Source organism: Diuraphis noxia, unplaced genomic scaffold, assembly GCF_037042655.1.
Source record: "Diuraphis noxia isolate RWA-SAM2 unplaced genomic scaffold, SU_Dnox_SAM2 contig0005, whole genome shotgun sequence".
Classification (NCBI taxonomy): Eukaryota; Metazoa; Arthropoda; class Insecta; order Hemiptera; family Aphididae; genus Diuraphis; species Diuraphis noxia.
Genome location: NW_028301715.1, coordinates 29,300,697 through 29,321,837, shown reverse-complemented (window position 1 = coordinate 29,321,837; position 21,141 = coordinate 29,300,697). Strand labels below are relative to the sequence as shown.

The 21,141-nt window shown below is 35.0% G+C and overlaps 1 protein-coding gene across 6 annotated transcripts in view; it reads right to left on the bottom strand.

Annotated features, from left to right (window-relative positions):
* PsGEF (Protostome-specific GEF) overlaps nt 1-20,907 on the bottom strand; it is a 54,988-nt gene extending 34,081 nt beyond the window's left edge. For 4 of the 6 annotated variants that reach the window (XR_016192225.1, XM_089229931.1, XM_089229932.1 and 1 more), the window contains exons 1-6: nt 20,515-20,907; nt 4,220-4,397; nt 3,123-3,289; nt 658-1,634; nt 207-263; nt 48-106 (exon numbers count right to left, since the gene is read on the bottom strand). Coding sequence is in view for 5 of the 6 variants with exons in the window: in XM_089229931.1 (XP_089086057.1) it covers nt 48-106; nt 207-263; nt 658-1,634; nt 3,123-3,289; nt 4,220-4,381 (1,422 nt within the window). In the remaining variant the exon portion in view is untranslated. The remainder of the gene's footprint in view (nt 1-47; nt 107-206; nt 264-657; nt 1,635-3,122; nt 3,290-4,219; nt 4,398-20,514) is intronic. The other 2 variants (XM_089229934.1, XM_089229933.1) reach the window with 1 other exon arrangement.
* Between the last annotated feature and the right edge of the window lie 234 nt (nt 20,908-21,141).

The window sequence follows — 21,141 nt, the reverse complement described above, 5'->3', positions numbered from 1 at the left end:
ATAATATTCAATTTAAGCAAACAATAGCACCACGGCAGTAAACTTACCTTTATATAAGTGTTTGGCGGTTCACCATCTGCACACACCAGATTTCTGCCTCTTTTGACTACAGAACCAAAAGCAATCAAAAGTTTGTTTGTTAAACAATGCAGGTAAAAGGCAAAACAGTTTAAAAGTAAATATGCTGAATATATATATATACTTACGTAATACGGTTAAATGTGTCGAGTCTTTCAATTCAATACATACTTCTAGGCCGGAAGCTAAACAAAAAATTATTAAGATTAAACTCTAATATATGCAATCGCAGCCAAATATTCTGGTCAGAAACATGAATCCGGCAATAATTGCAATAATCATCACTCAAAATCACATTGAATATATATTTTGAATTGATTTTCGTCATAAAATGCAAAAGGTCACCTACTATTAGAAATCACTAATTATTATTGGTAAATTAAAATTACTTCTACGTATTCAAATCTTTGTGTTAGATATACCTATTATAAATAGTATAGGGATAATATTAGTATATATTATAATAATATATAATAAAAAGCTTATATTATGCACTTGTAATAAAACATAAAATGGCTCGATGCGAAACTGCAAATTGCCATTTATTTGCCGTGTTTATATACAATACGTACGACGTACCTTTGTCGGCGGTGGCAGAGGATGGTTTTTTTAGTGACTTCCGGTTTCGCTTTTTGGCTGACGAATCAGACGCAGACGGTGGCGGCGAAACGAAAGACAAACATCTACGAGACTTGAGCGTGAAAGTTTCGTCCATTACGGCCGGACTGCGAGGATCACTGCAGCAAATGATCTCGTCATCGACGGTTGTGGACGACGTGGTGGACAGCAGCCGGTCGGCGCGGACGCCGGTGGCCAATGAGGGTCCGACGGGCGTTTTCCAATAGTCGTCAGAATCGTCGGCGGCCGACTGCCGGTGAAGCGGTGTTATGGGGCTGGGCGTCCCGATTCGCCGCTGGTGAAGTGGGCCGCCGACGCGGTGACGGTTGAGCGTTGAGTGGAACGGACTAGGCAAGTCCTCCGGCAGAGTGAGACCACCGCCACCGACGCCCGAACACTGCCACCACCACGAGGCGATGGGCCGTTTTTTGCCGGCGATCGGCGTCTCCGGCCATTCGTCTTCGCAGTCGGTCGAAGATCGTTTTCGTTTGCAGGTCTCCGTCGTCGTCGCCGTCGCCGTCGTTGTCCCGGGAGTTCGCCGTAACCGGATCTCCGCCAGTCGTTTGGCCAGGGGCGAAACGATGCTGAGCCGATCGCTGTTTCCACGGACGAACGTAACGTCGTCCATGTTGATCTGATCCACGTACCGATCGATCAGCCTGGATGCCCGCAGATCAGCCTGAGTGCGAGGCTGACCCATAAGTAGCGCGGGCAATTGTTTGTGTGACAGCTGAACTGGTTCTTCGGCAGGGGACATGGACACGCATAGCTGCTCGTCGGCTATGGAGGTGACGGTGACGGTGGAGGTAAATTCTACTGTTGGTGTGGAGGCTAACGTCGCGACAGCCTCGTACGCCGTAGAAATCACGTGGTCGGCCGTACACGGCTTTTTCCGCTTCACCTTGTCGTCCGTCCAACATATATCGTTACCGGATCGCCTGTGGAAGAATAATATATATTATTAGGTTAAAATTTACTTTAATACACGATGATAATCTTAGAACAGCGTAAGGACTTCTGTTCAGAACTTTTCTGAGAAAAAAAATTGTTTTTGTTTGGTAATAAAGGTCCTTACAACTGGTTTACCACGTAAAATTAAACGTTATTTATGTGTATTAAACGAACTATCGATTAGTCTGTCATGCATGCATAATAATTGGTCATAGGAATTAGAGGATGACAATAAAGCGAAGATTTTAATTTTTTACGATATGAAAATCATAGCTATATATTAAATCCAAAAATGATAATCCCGGAGATGTTATAAAAAAAAAAAAACAAACAATAACGTGTTTATCGAGTATACGAATATCATTATTCATTACACTGGTAAATCTACCGTGTCGCGGTTTATGTAATTGCGTGCGGTCATAGGTATATATATATAGGTATTATATATACAATTAATAAAGTTATTATGACAAAACAATATCGCGTGTTTCCGGCAATCGTGCGGTTTATTCGAGCTCGATTATTTGCGATACATTTACCGGGATTTGGCTTTAACACAAGTAGAATATAATAAAATTATCATCGTTATTGTATTATGCCAATTATTATTTTATTTTTTATTATTATTATTGTTCTGTGATTATGCCTTAGAGCAGTTAATGAGATAATAATACATATTATTATACATACGTGAAAAGTCGGTTTTAATCTATGTATAAGGTGCCTGGAGCCAAAAATATTGTATGGCTAATAATTGGCAAACCATTTACTAATGTTGTTCATGTTATTCCGTTTATCGTGTTAAATGATCATAATGAAATAGCGAATGGTTGAAAACTGTGATACGTACAGTTAGATGCACGCACATTTGGAACTGTTAAAGTAACTAATTCACACTTATTCGTGTACGGTATTTCCGGAAAAAAAATTCAGCGCTGTGATCGGTTGAATCTTGTGGTTACCTATTATAGCGGTTAACCACAATGTTTTTAAGTTTAAACCATGTTATATTTCAGAATCGAATTCTATTCAAATTAATGTTTACAATTATGTGGTCACTGATTAAGAATATAATTATCAAATCAAAAATTGAATTGACAGCTGGTGATTGTGTCAATGTGATAACAAGAAACCAGTTACCATCATATACCATAATTTTCATAGCTTTGTGATATCACTGATAATTTTTTTTCCGGAAAACATGGTTCGCACCGTTCACAGAGAAGTGTGAAATTTCCTTTAAGTGTACAGTCTACTGTCTACAATAACTAATAATTTGTCTAATGAAGTTTATAACGATTATAGACGTTGGTATGCTAAAAATCCGGACTACATACGCGTGACAGGTATTAATTTATTGACTTGGCGAATAACCGTTCGCACAAAAGTCACAAAATCATAACATTTGACATATTTTTGAGGATTTATCGATTCCCAACTCGTGCAATCCTCGTAAAAGTTACGATGTCTCTCACCTCTTTTGCACAGGCATCCAATGGACTTCCGTGCACGGACTTTTCGTTCGTCTGCTGCCTGGTGACATCTGCAACGCCGGCACCACCGGACTGTTGTGGTTGCTCACGTCTCTCAAGCTTTCCCGGCGACGTCGACGACAAGTCTTCGTTGTTGGTGTCATCACGTCCTATGTACGAAAAAAATAAAATGGTTATAACGCCAAATGTTAAAGGAGTTACAAGTTGGTATACGCAAAACAAAATACTGTACAAGATTTTTTTTGCCAAACAATGTGCGCAATTGAATCGTTAGAGTTATCTAGTTGTTTATTTGCATTTTATAGTATGATATACAAACGCAAATACGCTGCATAGGTACTATTTATATATATTATGTACAAATTACAATTTAATTTTTGCTGTATAAAGTCATGTTATAAAAAAAAAAGAAACTAGCGTAAAAAATTTTAATAAAATATACACCAGAATACTTATGAGTTTTATGGGACGAATAAATTGTGCACAATACTAAATTATATAATTCTCTAACGCACATTATAATAAATTAACTGTGCAGCTTCATCCGGTCTATCGATTGTATAATATAGTCCTAAACGATGTTTATGCGCATTTTGCGTATAATATTCAGAGAATAAATTTAACGATGATAGTTAAAATGCTTAACGAAATTTCCTTTGGGATTTAGAACAGTATGAGCTGAAAGAGCGTGATGGACATCCGAATAAATATGCCACTTATAATATTAAAGTTATAAATAGGTATATAGGTAGGTACATTTTTTATGTTTTGCACACAACCATGTTATACTTATATACATTATATATTATAATGAACTTTTTGTTACTATCTATTACGCATATTCACCATATCTCTGCGTGAAAATATCACTTCACGAAAATAATATAAAATCTCTTCATGTTTTATTGTTTCATTTAATGTAAAAGTACCTATTAAATTCTTTTAATTCCAAAACCTTAAACTGTTTAGACATAAATATATATTTTATTATATATGCGCATCATATAATATCTCTTATATTTTATGTTGGTACTATCTGCTAAACTGTTATACAGAAAATTATCAACTGTTTAACTTACCACACATTCAGCGTTTTCCTTGTCATGCTTTCCCGACATCCTGGACGGTCGTCTTCGCCGTGGCTTTTCTGAAAAACACGGCGGTGATTCGTCGGCCGTCGCTGTCTGTCTCCACGTCGCCGTTCCCCCACCCCTCTGTCCGGCTACGGTCCACTTTAACATTGCCAATGGTGGTTATCTGTAGGTGCGAAAAACAAAATAAATTGCATGAATATAAAAACTGCTGAAAGAATTATGGCCTATGGGTATTGTGGATTATTGTGGATCGTGTCGAGTATTCAATTCACACGTTGTCGCGGTGTAGATTATTTCGTTTTTTTCGGACGTCAATCAATCTTGCATAATATTATATTATAATACCTATACGAATCACTCAATTAGGCAAACTCTCGGTCACACAATTAACCATAATAATAGCAATAGTTGGAAGAATTTAAAAAAAATATACGGTGAGATAATAAACTGACGACGTCAGTTAGGTACAGCACCAGGTTTCCGGTTAACGTCATTATTTATTTATTTATTACAGGCGGTTCCGGAAATTGAATTGCATTGTTTATCGCCTACTTAGCATATGAGTACATGTAAGCGACGTATCGACCCATAACCGATTTAGTCGTTTGGAAACGAGAAATGATCTATACCACAGTCCGTTGTCGTGACAACCGTGCGGTATATACATGTATGAGTGACTTATTAGCATATTATCTGCCACTGAACGACGGCGACGGTGGCGGGGAGAGGTGGAATAAAAACCGCTCTATTTCAAGGGTAGGTACATATAAAATGCATTTATATAGGTACATATGTGAATAAAAAAATAGGTACTCTTTCGTCCATTTTTTTTTCACCCTAGAACAATAGGTGGTGCCGTACACACCACTCTATTTCTTTGTCGCAGTTTTTCATCATACATATCTCCTCGGCGTGGTACATCACGCGCATATATACATTTTACTCGGTAACAAGTAGGTGTTTTTTCGATTCTCCCTTTCAAAGTCGCACCAACCCCTTTGCGTCGAGCTCATAAATTTCCAGGTATACGACCATCCTCGGCGCAAAATAATACCGATACATATTCTCCCATGGATTCCTAACCGGGCCACTTAGACGTATTCTTTTGTGAGCGATCACCGTGTCTTTTGTGAGCAATCAACCGTCGTAAATCAGCGATCAGTTCGTGCGGAAATAAAAACTGATACAAAAAAAGCGAAAAAAGATACCCTTTGAATACGACATTTTCACGGCTCGCTTAGTCCCGACGCATCTAATTACAATCTGTAGAACAATATTCGCGATACGTGACAAACTCACAGTAGACATTGTCACACAAACGACATTGTATAATATATATTAATTTTATTATTTCGTTTTTGTATTATATTTAAATTATAAGATCGTAAATACGTAAACGATACATAACCTAACACCAGTTATATTCGATAATAATGTTCATGTTTTGATAGTGTTCATCGCTCATCCGCACTCAACTGACCGAGCTTACTCGGGTGAAATCTAGAATTTGTCATTTGATAGATCTAATGACTCATGACTATAATAATATATCATATGTTACCTAACAAATAATAAAAATTGAACCTATGTACAACAATAGTTGTTTTAAATAAATCTATTAGGGCCAGGATTGTTTCCAGTGCGTTCTGTACCCGTATTAAAAATGTAGATACATTGGTGGTAATATAAATATATGATTGCATTGAACTCAGTGACCAGAACAACAATTGACGGGTGAATAAATTCAATAATAAGTAAAAAAAAAAAAAAAAACGTTAAGATATATAAATAATTTTCGTACGTAAACCATATATTATAATGCATTTAAAATGATTGTATGCATATCATTATTCATTAGTCATTTGTACCTATAAAATATAAAATTCAGATTAAGATAATGTGCCTATGCGTATATATGCGTGTACATGGTTATTTTTACGACGCTAATTATCACTTCATTTACACGAAAATGATACGTATGTACCTAATATTGAAAGATCGATAACATGTTATTATATTCAAATTTGTGTGTTTATTTTTGAAAACCTTGTCGTCGTACTATGTAGAATTTATGTAGATAACAATTATAAAAATATAAGATATAAAGCAAATTAGTAACATGATTTATATTACCATAATTATATTTTATAATAATTCCTGTGGTTATTTTATACGAAATAAATAATACATAAAAAGATTACGAATTTCAACTTTTATACATAATCTTAATAACCGTAATAAAAAATTATTGTACTCGAATGTAGGACTTTACATTATTATAACATTATATAACATTATACTGCGTCGAGTAGAGCTATAGTACGAACATATTTGGATCGTAATCGTAAAAAACGTTTCGACAAAACGCCAGTCGAGTAATAATAATGAAACAAATTTGTTCCTTAACTTAGTTAGGCATATAGGTAATATACATTATATATATTATTTAATAATATTATTAAAACATTAAATGTATAAAAAATAATGTCCAAATCGATAGGGATGGAAAACGGTTTCGACGGTAATTACTAATTACGATCGTGAAATCCGTTTTTTCCGGTGGAGCTGTCGGTGCTCGCGTTTATGGGGGGGGGGGGTGGGGGGAGTGGTGTATAAATTAGTATATAACCGTCGTCGGAAGTTATTACGACCAATTTAAAAATTATAGCGACCTAGGTGTAGGTCATATACAATCATGATAATAATAATAATAATTGCTCAATGAACACATATAGCGTCTTATAAAGACCGGATAAATTGCTTTCGACACACATATACCATTTATAATATGTATACAGGTTCGTGTGTGTGTGTTTTATTTATCGTTAAAGACTTTTGCTTTTTATGTATATATGGCCATTCGCCGTATGTCCCATCAGTCGAGGCCCCCCGTCGGCCGCGGACGGATACGACGGCGTTGTTGGTTAATAGCAAAACGGGCGACGACGGCGGCGGCAATGGTGAAAACCGATATAACAATAGCGCTGGAAATCATCGTGTTAAATTGAGTCTCGGACGTCCGAAACAGGTGTGCGATCGCGGGCGCAGGTGGTTTACGGGCGTGTTTTTTCGGTTTTATTTATTTTATGTTTTTTTTTTTTTACATCAGATCCGTCACTGTGAATTTGAATGCCACCATCAGTAAAGGTATATACTACACTACAGGCTCGAGCTGGCCGTTATCGCGCGTATGCGTTTATAATATTATAATATAATATATAAATGCGTTGCATATCCATCATACACACGCCGCGTGCGTACATGGACCGGAAACTCCGTGGCTGTTCGATAATGTATATACGTAGGTTTGTGTATGTGCAGGGTAGGAAACGCCATATTATTAAAGCTCACCGACACGTATTTAAGCCACATCAGACTTGCAGCGGACGGTACAATATAGACACCCCTATGGTAATTTTACCGTTTTCCACCCCTTAGCCTGCAGATATACCCCCGCACGTTGGTATAGACCGTAGTACTCCCGTATTACGGTTATAATATTTCCGAATATCGAATAACGTATCAATATATTAGGTAGCGGCGCCCATCATAATATACGTTGTTTCGAGAGGGATAGAGTGCAATGTGCATCGGAGATCGGCTTCACAATCGATGGGATTTATCCGAAAAATTACCAGTCATGCACTACGAACGTGCAGCGAGTGGAAGAGTGGAGGTATAGAGGTAAATATAATAATAGTAATAGTCATAATGATATAAACACACATGCCACCCCGACGATGTTCGCGTACTTGTTTTGCGGATTTGCAATTGTTTGTGTTCGTTGTCCGTATAGGAACAGGCGCTCGACGGGAAGTCTATAAATGCAGATAATCATCGTATACGTTGCCGTTATATGATTAATTGAACAAACGGGGTAATACGCGCGAGGCAAACGTCAAGTATACAATAATATGATAATATATATTTTTGCGAATAAATACATAATAGTACTTCAAAGAGTATATACGTACATAAATATATACATAGGAAAAGTATATAGTAGGTATATCAGCTTACATGTTAAATAAATAAAAATATGACGATGAATAAAATAAGATAAAGAAAGAAACAGATAACGGCTTAGTAAATAATAATAATTTGCTACCCTCAAATAGGCTTAGCTTATGTGTTATTATTTTTCCTCCACTTGGGAGTTTTTAAATAATTACTGTGAGAAAACTCAATTAAAACATCAACGAGACATAACGAACAGCGTATCCGAGATGTTATCCGTCGCAGTAGATGACGCCACGCGGTGTCTTACGTCCGGGCGACGACGGTTTTTGTCTTTTTAGGACACTTGTCACACGATATATATTATTAATAATTGATATAATATAGAGCGGCAACAGAGAAAACACCCAGGAAGTGCCCCACACCACCGGAGGTCCGTCGTATATTCGTGCAGTAGTAATACGCGTCTGCCGACAAATTAAAAAGTACTTTTTTATTCTTCCTATCTATCATCCACCGACAAAATTATAGTAATTATGCGTCATTATAATATTACGTATATACGTATCGTGCGAAAAAAATACTCAAACAATGTATGAAGTAATATTTCTATAAAAACTATTTTATAACAATATATTTTTAAGTAGTAACAATTTTTTTTTAAGCCGATTATCGATATTTGGTTTTAGATTTATGTTATATTATTATTTATTATACTTGCATACAATATTATGATAGGCAATAATGCTTGCAAATATATTAAACGTATTAATAGTTTTGTATTCAAATATTGAAATGATCGTTAGCTCAGACATGAATAGCTTTGAATTTATAAATCATATGGGGGTCCCGCATATTTTCGTACATGGTTTTATATTATTATTATTAAATAAAATAACTACCCGTGTAGGTTTGTGGTTGAATAAATTCATATTTCCGTTTTGGAAAACGAAAAAATGCAAAAATTAAACTACACATTGTAGTGCATGCTTTAGAAATGTATACAATATTTTTAAATTATATTCGTAAAAATGATCGACTCGTTAAGTTGAATAATGAAATATGTTTTTTTTAATGACATTGAGGGTAGTTACAGAATATAAATTGAACGCGCGTAAAGGACGCTCTTTTAATACTTATTTACAAATAATACATAGTATGTAATAATAATATTGATATAATAGTTCTTAATTTTGGAAAAAAAAATGATTCAAAAAATAAAAGTTGCAACATCCCTTATATACGCATAGAATATATCATGGTAAGTATAATAAGTTAAAGGAGCCTACAACGAAAAAAATAAGTTGTTTTTTTGAAAGAATATTAATTTCTAAAAATAATGGTATAGGTTTTAGGTTTCTACTCATAATTATGATCAATTGAAAAAAGACGTAATCGCCTATCTTATACGTGTAAACGTTCTGAGCTTCTCACTATGATTTACCAACCTAAACATTTAATTATTAAAATTTAATTTACATATAAATGTTAAATAAAAAATTAGTTATATGAATAATCATTGCAGTTATGTCATTTATTGTAGGTAATAGGTATTATTATGGCCAGTAATATTTATTTCGACAATGTATTATTATTTATTATAATTGTTTTTTTTTTAAATTCAGAGAGAAGATAGGTTAAATAAAGTTTTCGGGGGTGAGGTGGGAGAGTATGTAATAGTGACAATTGTATACAGTATACGGCGCAGACGTTTTTGGTCCAGTTGTAAAACTCGCTTGTACAAAGCAGCAGACGTTTAAACGTATTTAAGATACATTATTATACTGTAAGAAGCCATATAACATTATTTTTCTAAAGACTGTCTTAAACGACGCCAATATTGTCGAAACTGTGTTGGGACGTCTACGCACAACGGTATCCTGCAATACGAAGAAATGTCTTTATAAACTGTTCTGGATTTATTTTCAAATGTTTACACTTTATTGGTCTTTTATAAAATCGCTATATAATATGTATAAGTGTTAACGTAAAATCCTGGTGCTTTTATTATTTATTGTAAATGGTTTTTGCCCACTGGTCGATGACAATGCCGATCGAAATGATTTCTAAAGGACGCATCACATGTATAGATGATCACTACACATCACATGTGCTTATATAAAAACATTTGTATTTATTATTAGGTATATTTTATATAACAACATACCGTTATGGCCCGTAGAGCCCTTGTGTTATGTATTTATCAGAAATAGAAATGGATTTTTAAATAACAAATTTTGTACGGTTGTCAATATGTCAAATGTCATTACTCCTACAAATGTTTGATTTTCGATACGCAGTTTACGGGGAATGTGTACAAATTTCGACATTTCAGCGTATATAAAACGTTTTTAGTCATTTTGTGTTCGAATCGAACATGAATGGTATTAGCGTAAATGTATTCAGTAGTTTTTTTATATAGTTGTAATTTTTCAAAACGCGTATAACATTGCAGGGTCTTATTCACTTATAGGTTACGTATTCGCCGATTCGACAACAAAATAAACTCGTCTATTCTCACTGTGTTCACTTTAAAACGTATATAACAGCTACTTGGTATTTGAACACTTGAAGGAAATATATAATAAAACTTCAAAAAAATTTCATAAATAACTTATACAATATTAGTATATTATTGTTTGTAAAAAATTATTAAAAATCACAAAAATCTAAGTTGCATTTTTGTCTTAAATCGTTTATTCTAAAAATAAATAAAATGTTTATTTTGTGCTTAATTATATTTGAGTTCATAAAAAGACAAAACTGTATAAAACAAAAAAACATTTGGCTCTGTATTGCCTTGAATACATTCTGGTATTATAATCATTCAGTTAAAACTATTCATGATTTTAGCAATGTTATGAAAGTCGTAGTTCATACAATTTTAAGTGTAATCTATGAAAATAAAAAATTTCAAAAAATTACTTCTATACCAGAGTTTTATTCAGTAAGAAAAATTGTCGAATCTTTCGTTGGTGCAACTGCGCGTTTAAAAGATTTTAAATTGTTTCGTATAATATGCGAACAAAGAAACAAGTATTTTTTGTTTTTATTTAAGAACGACACAAGATATCGTATAATTTAAGCATACCTACCTATTATATTTTATAAAACAAACAGTTCGAATAAAAAACAAGTATTTTTGCATTGTTTGTTTTTATTTTGAACGATATAACATACACCCTGTATAATATTCACGAACTTATACCTATTTTATAAAACAAACAGTTCGTTTAAGTACCTACTGCTATTGCCTATTAGGCATTAGTAAAAGTGTTATACAGGAAAAATTACTAACAAAACGTTTTGATATTATGCGATATTATATTATGTATTGTGTTGAAGGCATACATTAATTTGTACCTATAACATATCTTGGACCTCCTACAAATGTTATGTTGTGTATTATATTATACTTAGTTATAATCGTTATATGATTGTTTGCTTTAAGTGAGTATCGATTACGCGTATCACATTTTCATTTCCTCGGTTTGAAAACGATGAATGAATTGTTTTTTTGCGAACATAAACATTATAGTATAATATAAAACGCCATACTAGCGCATTGTTCGTCGTATATTTCGACCACCACCTTCTCCTTTTCCTGCTCAGGATACATACACGTGGTTTCGGTTACGGGGTAACTGAGTATATAATATTACTTACACTTTCAAATAATAATAACAACAACAATAATAATAATAATAAATATTACGACCATAAGAAATGGGTGAGATCGTCTAAGGTCAAACCGTATCCGCTCGCAATCATAATAATATATTGTTATGCACACATATAAATGCCGAATTCGCGGTCTGCACACGTTTAATAATATAATTACGTATCCGTTACGCCAAGAGAGTGCGCGTAGTTTATACCTCCGCGGCCGAAGGTGTCCGAATTAGCCCATAGAAACGTCAATAACCGTTTTTTTATTTCTCATATTATGCGCCGTGGCCGAAAATCCCGTATTTATTTCCGGCCCACGTGCCCATATAGACGTATTATAATAATATAATACATACGAATGCAATGCCACGATAAATCACGCGCAATGTAATTTGTACGTTTCCGTTTCGGATCGCATTACGCCCCGCTCGTGTATAACAATAATGTACATAGGTAAGTACCTTACCTATACTGCCGGAACCATTTCGGCGGAATGCCGATGGCCAAATCGCGAGGAACGGGGTTAAAGGACAAATCTGAGGATAGCGAAATACCACCTGGCACATCCATCCAAGTATAGACCATCTGCTGCACGGTGCGGTAACAACAATATATTATATATAAATAAGAACGAAGAAGCGTGCCCGTCCGTTGCGCGACATTATGTTCTAGAAATCTCGTGAATTATGAACGTTATTATATATATATATATATAATATACTGTATATGTCTATATTATGTACCTATATATAGTATATATTATATATATGAACGTATTTTTAAGGAAAAAACACCCCATGTATATTATTATGCGACTCGTATTATAATACGCCATAGCAGCTGAAAATTTTGTCATTCGAAGAGTCTAACCGAATTTTAAAGAAACTGAAATTATTGTTTTTTTTTCGACTCAGGAATTTTATCGCCAACTACATAACTTAGATTCTACGAAATCATATGCTATGAAAAAAAAATTGCTTCAACTACCTATACATAAGACAATACATATTTAGCTTTATAAATGTACTATACGGATATATGTTTATAATGATGCTTCTGTTTTTTCATATATTTTGTTAGTTGTTGTAAAAAAGTATAATTCATTGTATACAGAATTATGGCGGTATTATATATATATATATGTACCTACACTGCAGGTTGTATCAGAGAAAACTGGCATATGTAATCAACTGAGTATTTGAGTAATTAACTTTCTTCCAATCGATGTATGAACATTGTTTTTAGTATTCAATTTATTAATGATCATGATGATCATATTTAAATATACCTATATATTATATTGAAAAGATGTATAATATACTATATAGTTTTTATTTATTTAGATCATGAAAATACTTATTTTAAAGATTATAAATTATTCTTAAAAATCGGTTATCGGTTTCTAAATAATCGGTTATCATAGTTTCAATATCAGAAGATTTATGTCAGTGTTATAAATTATTCAAATATAGTGTACCTATATTATTTTATTTTTTTAAAAGTCATAGTCAGACTGCATGTACTTTTGTCATAATAATATGTTGTTACATCTTCGAAATTATTCGTTAGGTACCTATACCTACTTAAAGTTTGTGTAAGTTGACATATATGTTAAAATTAAAATTTAAGACGATTTATTCTTCGTTGCCACGTAACCCCTAACTTGTGCAATGCCCCGAGACGACCCATCCAACGGGAAAAAAACTTCGGAATTATATTATTAGCATCTCTGTGGCTATAGATATAAAATACAATAAATTAATCTGTCGGTATTTTTTGATAACGACCGCGTGGACTTTACGGTTGTGCGGTATAGACGTTACATGTGAGAAAAAAAACAACAGCAATCTGGGAGGGCTAAATCTAAATAATATTATAATGCAAACATACAATGATCGTACTAATTTGCCGCCGCCGCATAGGTACCTCTACCTATACATAATGTACGCAACAACAATATACATATACAATATATATACTGCAGTAGGTATATAACCCTATCCGCATAGTATTATTATTATTATTATTATTATTATGTAAAAATATAATCGGAATGAATATATTATTGTAATTCAGAGGCAGAGGAGCCACAATATATCGCCAAACCTATATACCTATATATGTGCGCATGGTCGGCCCGGGACTAGTTTCCCAAAGGGTGCGTAAGCCCCAAAGACGCCGGTGCGCTCCATCCCTCCAGCCATACGCAAGTACGCACACACACACACACAGACATATTATATACATTATGTTACGCACCGCGAAGTGTTTTAATCCGCAATAACTGTCTGGGTTTTACGACTGTTGGTCACCACCCCGCTACTACCCCGCTCAATGAGAAGTGACACTTAATGTATATCTCTGTATGCACCTATTATTCGTAGTGTCACCTGACTCGTCGTCGACGTCGTCGTCGTCGTCGCAGTCGGACTTTCGAAATTTACGACCAGATCGAATCCCGCGTGTATGGTATAATATTATATAGGTTTATGGGTACGCTTCCGATAATATTAAATTAAAATAATAATAGGTATATAGGTAGTAGGTACCTATATATATAAGTAGAATAATACACCGAAAGTGGTCGCAGCGGTATAGAACGAAATACATAAATTTAAATCGGCGGCAACGGCGAGTGCAGTGTTGGAGAGCGGGAAGGGGGGGATGGTTGATGGGAAAAATTTCGGAAATCCCGGACAAAAGAGACGAAAAAACCAGACGTCTGATCTTTTGTGGTGCCCCTCTGTCTGGCCGAAAGGCGCTTCACTTGACCTTTTTTTGCGCCTCGCTCACTTCGACTAACGTTCGGGGGTCGCATCCCCTCGCAGTCGACGTCGCGGCGGCAGGTTAACATTATTATACAGTATATACTATATGACGTATATGTGTACATAGGTCTTTTACATATATATATATATATATATATATATATATATATATATGTCGTGTACGGAGGGTCGAAGAAAAGACAAAAAAAGACTGCGTGTTTAATGCGCAACCGTGATGGGGTGCCCCCGGGGGGAGAGATCCAGTTTTCGCCACACTACCTATGTTGTTTGGCCCCGATTGGCCCAAGGATTTTCTTATTCCCATAAAACGTTATTTATAACGTTTTAAAAATCGTAACGGACCGGTTCTCCTTGTTTCTACCTCCTTCTCACTCATTCTTTTTTCTATCTCTCTCGTACTCTCGCTTGATCGGCGCTCGTTTTTTTTTTGTCTGGTCTTTTGCTTGAATCGTGCCCGATATGCGCCGAGATACGAATCTATTTTAAATAATAATATTGATACGTCGTGGTAATTGGTTGGTATCGGGAAGGGTCGTCGAGATGAATGTTATACTTTTAGTTTACGTCTGCGAAACTGCATAATCAGTAATCGGCTTAACCCTTTCTTATCAACTGATTAGATCAATGTCGACAAAAGTCTGTTCGATTGACAACGATATAGGCATATTATAATATAATCAACTACGAGTTCTTGTATCGCAACAATTGAATTATGTATCGGGGCTGATATTATGAAATAATCGTGTTATGCGCAGAAGGTACGAAATGATTTTTTTTTTTAATTCGTATTATATCTTACTAATCTTATTATTCGTACTATGTCTTATCATCGTAGCTTATGTTAACAAAATATACAGTTAAACAGTCGTTTCTACGTCTCGTCCAAAGTCGCAGATGTAGCTTGTTGTTTTTATCGTTTGTCACAAACTGCAGCATCAAAATAATCACAATATATTTCAAAACAATCGTTAATGATTATGTTACGCGTATAAAACATTTTGTTCTAATCTAAAATCACGTTAATCATCGCGATTCATGGGATAGGTAATGCGTTAGAAAATGTCTTCGAATATAATATACAGACTGAGGCTGCAGCAGCAGCAACCGTTTGGCGGAATTCACCTTCCATTTCGGTTTTTCGATTCGTATATTATGTACTCCCATCTCTTTATATTCTTAAATATTGGGTAATAGGTACACATATATACATTATACAGTCGTCTAACTCGATTTGTTGTTTTTGATTTAATTTTTTTTATTGTACCTACCTATACCCAAACCGACGACCGGTCTCGAAGAACCACCGAGTCGGTCCGTATACCGCACCGACAAAGTGCAAACCGGTTGTCCGCGACTGGGCGACCGCCGTGCATCTTCTGCAGTCCGAGGAGTCGCGCAACAATGTGTGCATTGTATAGGTATACTCGTACACCGGTCACGTAAAACCGAATTTCTCATGGGCCGGGCCGCGTGAATAATATGATGATAATAATAATAATAATAATAATAATAATAGTAATAATCGCAACACGCGGAATGTCCAGCTGTGCAGTGCGACACATCGTATTATATTATAATAATATCGTGCACATTGTGACATTGTGTTCCGTATATAATACTAACTGTTGCCCCGGTCGGGCGGCGATTGTCTCGGGGTGCGCGCGCGCGAGCGAATCTTCCTTACGCAAACACGCACACCACGCGACCTTAAAAAAATAATAATAATTTATATAAACCTTATCAAAAGACGCACACGTGTGCAGTGTGCCGCAGTCGTGTTTGTTATGACGACGACGCCCATTTATTCGTTACAATACTGCGCGTCGTAAATCTTCTATCGAAATCCAAATCCTGCGGTGCAAAAATCGTCAAGAATATAATATATAGCGTCGTCTAACGATGTGGGTATCGCGAATTTTTTTAAAGGTGTTTTCTATACCCAATATTCAATGAATATTAGCGACAACATCGCGAAGAAAAATTGTCTACTTTGAACATAACGTGGTACGGACTACGATGATTATCACGACTGTCAACGAACTTTTAAAGTCAGAAACGATTTTGATAACAATCTTGATGTAATATTACATGTATAATAACACCAATTTTAAAATGATGTAATCGTGTATAGTTGGCGCGTGTGCTTGCGAATGATTTTAAAACCCCACAACAACCGTTAATGTCTGAGATTCATAGGTAATAACTAATAATACCAGAATTAATAATTTATATAGGAATGTCCGAATACATTTACAATTTATTATCGAATCGCTTTGAATTATAGTCACGAGAAAAAAGTACATAATTAAATGGAGATCGAAGGGGGAGAACATGAATATTAAGAAAATAAACAGAATAATTCCCACCGATAGGTATATACATTTGAAAAAATGAGAGTAAAATATAATTTAATATTTATTAATGTCGGTCCCTCGCCCGAGAGCAGTTTTTTTCTTTTTTAGAACTACCAAACAACGACGACGAAGCGTATGACTTATATTACATTAAAGTGTGTAGAAACGTATATATATAAGTATACACCAGCGAGAGACCCGTAATCGCGTTTGGGGGAGAGAACGACGCGTATTTTTCACCCGACAGCGCCCCCCCGCGCTCATTGTGCGTCCGCGGAGAGAGACGTGATTGACAAGTACATTTGCATTATACACCGGGCACGGCAGTTCCGGAGCCCGTCGCCACTACCGCCACCACTGCCTCCGGTGTCACCAGATCCGTGTGCAATAATATACGCGTCACGAGACGTGGAGTCTAGACGTATAACGCGGGTGAGCGGCAGAGAGGAAACCAGTCCGGCATTGTTGTATGGGGTTTTCGAAGCCCAGACGACGGGGTCTTGCCGCGGTCCAGCTTTCAGAGCACAATGGAGCCACGGCGCTGTGCGTAATTATTATTATTGCAGTCGGAAATCAGCGGTGGTTGACCGAGTGGTTAAGACCAAAAACCGGAACGCGGGTTAAATTTCCGTATAGGTAAATGCATACGATCCATTTCGACCGCGGTTCGTGTCATTAAATCGGTTTCCGATAACATAATAATAATATATACATAAATATATATTATACACCTAATAATTATACACCAACTCTGCGGGTATAATAATACTCCTAAACATAGGTATTGATTACAATAACAATAATAACATACATGATATTATATTATTATTAGGAGTATTTCGAATATATAGGTCACCTATTTACTAGCCATTTTATGCCAACTTAAATACATAATATTGCGTACCTATATAATAACAAACGACGTTTCCATAAGTGCACGTCCAGCTGTTCATCTAATCATTATTGTTATCTTTGCGAATGGCAATTCATGTGATATACCGATTTTTCGCGAAAACCACGTGACAATCAATGTGATTCAAACAATCGGTGTCATTTGAAAAATAATATCGAGTAGGTATACGCCATTACTATATTATGTTTATATAATAATAATTCATTAGTTATACATATATATACGCGTAAGATTAAAGAATTTTGAAATGCTTATCAAATTCAAATGAAATAAATTTCTCTCAAAAATCGTCAATGTAGATACTTACGAACACAGATCGACATATAAAACGATTTATATACTTGTAAATAAACTGTGGGTATATATTTGAAAATAATCGTTATCAAACAATAATGTTTATCACGTTAATAGGACGCTACACCCGCATGTGTTGTCTCCCGTCTTACAAGTGCGTAACATTACAAGAACTGTTTCGCGCGGGTCATAACGTTAGTTATAACGTTTCAGTTATAACTAAGAAACGAAATTTTCACCACATAATAAGGAGAACATTTACTGTGCAACGTTGTTTTCAATTTTTCGATACCACAAATAGAAAAAAAGTTCTTATTGTTTCAATATTCATTATTTTTGCGTTTTTCAAAATCGAATAACTTTTTTTCAGTTCTAATATCAAAAAAATAAAACAACGTTGCACAGTCGAAATTCCCTTTTATCTGTGGTGAGAATTTCGTTTCTTAGTTATGACTGTAGCCTTCTCGGTTCTTTCCCGCGCGAAACAATTTTTGCAATGTTACGTACTTGAAAGACGGAGACAACACATGCGGGTGTAGCGACCTCTTAATTTAAATAATTAACGGCGTTATGATTTTGTATGTACCTAGGCCTTAACCTGAGCCACTCTTACCTTTACGGCTATTTTTTACGTTAAGATAAAGAAAATTAATTTAACATTGAATCTAAGTAATTTGGGGTAAAATTGCATATTATGAGCATTTTTATTCTTTTATATAAATATTTTAATATTGAAATGACTGTTTGATAAGATAATACGCATTGACAAATTGCATTTCCGTATGGGTAGTTGCGGTATAACTACGTCGTCGTAATGAAATGACTGCGATGATTTTCCCTGCAATGTACACTGGTCGCCACTACCGCTACCACAGTAATTTGGCTGTGTGTTTTCAACGTGTGCTAATTTATTCCGCCCTTCGTCAGCCGGGACGATACACAATACAATAGACTAAACGTGCGGGAACACACAAACGTCCTTATCTGATGATCGTACGTATTTCAAATTCAATGTGTACATGGCATTCTTTGCCAGAGCACGCGCCAAGAAACCGTCTTATTAGTTACAATAATAATAATAATAGTAAAAATACGAATAAAAAAAAGTTACCCTGCAGTTCATAAATATCACCATCGCTACATCGCGACATGCTTCCCCGACCATATGGTAAAATGTCATTTATAAAATGATTATAATTTGAAGTAGTCACCACAGTTAGTCGACAGACGTGTGTAATTATATAATTGTTTATTAACTTAGTGAATTTATCTTTGGTACAATACATTGAATTCAGTTAAACAAAAGCAAGTCAATACACTGTAGTTTCATTGTACAACTCGGATACCTAATGGCCTCTCTTTTTAATTTACCAACCAACCTCTCCCACTACATAAAAGTATCTACTTGTTACTTAAGAATGACACTTGACAGACTTTTCCTGGAACCATTGATGGATCTACACTATAAATATATCACTACATTGGGACATAGAAAAAACAATAGAATATTAACATTTAATAAGTTATTTCAGTCTAAAACTGTCGTAAAAATAATAAAATCTCTCTTCAATATATCTAACCTTACCCTATACATTACGACCTCAACATCCTTCTGATTTCTTATGCAATATCAATTATTAGTGTATTATAAACGCATGACCTACAAACTTAATACCACCCAAATCCACCAGTAAAATAGCAAGAAATAAGAAAATCAAATGAAAATATTCCCGGTAATATCTTAAGGCAATATAAGTGACTCAGGGACAAAATTTAAAATATCACTTAAATATTATAATTTAATAAAATTAGTTAAATATACTATATTATGCTGTCTGGTTTTATCAGTTGATTGGGTTAGGTTAGGTTTCACCCACGTGATAGCCCACCATCTTAATACTATATAAACTATCTATATAAACGTACTGTAAAACTGTAAAAACTGTAAATTGTCAATACAAGAATTAATAAATTGTTTACCGATAACTTTTGTCAATTTGTTTAAGGACTATTTTATTTTATTTATCAGCTTAGATGAACATTTAATTGGTCCGGTGACCGGTACAATGTAAACTAATATGATATAATTAATAAAATCTTCAAGATGTAAACGAAATAGATAAGCGGAAAACTGATGACATGAAATACTACAGCACGTTATGTCTGATGTTCGATTTGTGTACAGATAGTTTGCATAACCGACAACGGCGACAACCGAGACATTACATTTTGGAAGGATCTCAAGTTAGCCAAGAAACATGTTAATTGTAAGATTATAATACTGTGCATTATTATATTACTTACGTTTGATATTCTCGTACATTAGTCAGATCCACTGATGGTCGATGGTCTCGTATCCAAAAAGTCGGTGTCATCACATCGAAAAATAATATAGTTGTACAAGTGAGTGTGTGTGAGAGAGAGATAAATCAAAAAAATAAATGTTAAAAAATATATCAAATGCAATATAAATAAGCGCAAAACGTGTGAAAAACTATCGAGTGTACGGATACTGTAATAAAGTTGTAATTAAACGAAAAAAAATTGTAATATGCAGGTACAGCTGGTGCTTAGCGACGTTACTTTTAAATTTTATATTATAAAAATATTATTTTCATGTCGTGTTCGGTGTGCGCGCGCGCGTGGGTCTGACGTGCACCGCCAAGAGTCAAACGAGAACTGAACACTGCCGAGTGCCGGTATAGTCGAACGGCGACGACTGGTTCGAGCGCGCGCTTCGTAAATATATAGTTGCTGTTGGTAGAGCGAGGTACAACTATATAACATATACACCTATATACACCTATATACATATACATATGTACATATTATATATACATAATATACATACGACGACGACGTGTTATTTCCATTGCCATTTCGACGATTTACAGCTGCTTGCCCTGCCCCATTATACACACGTTATATATA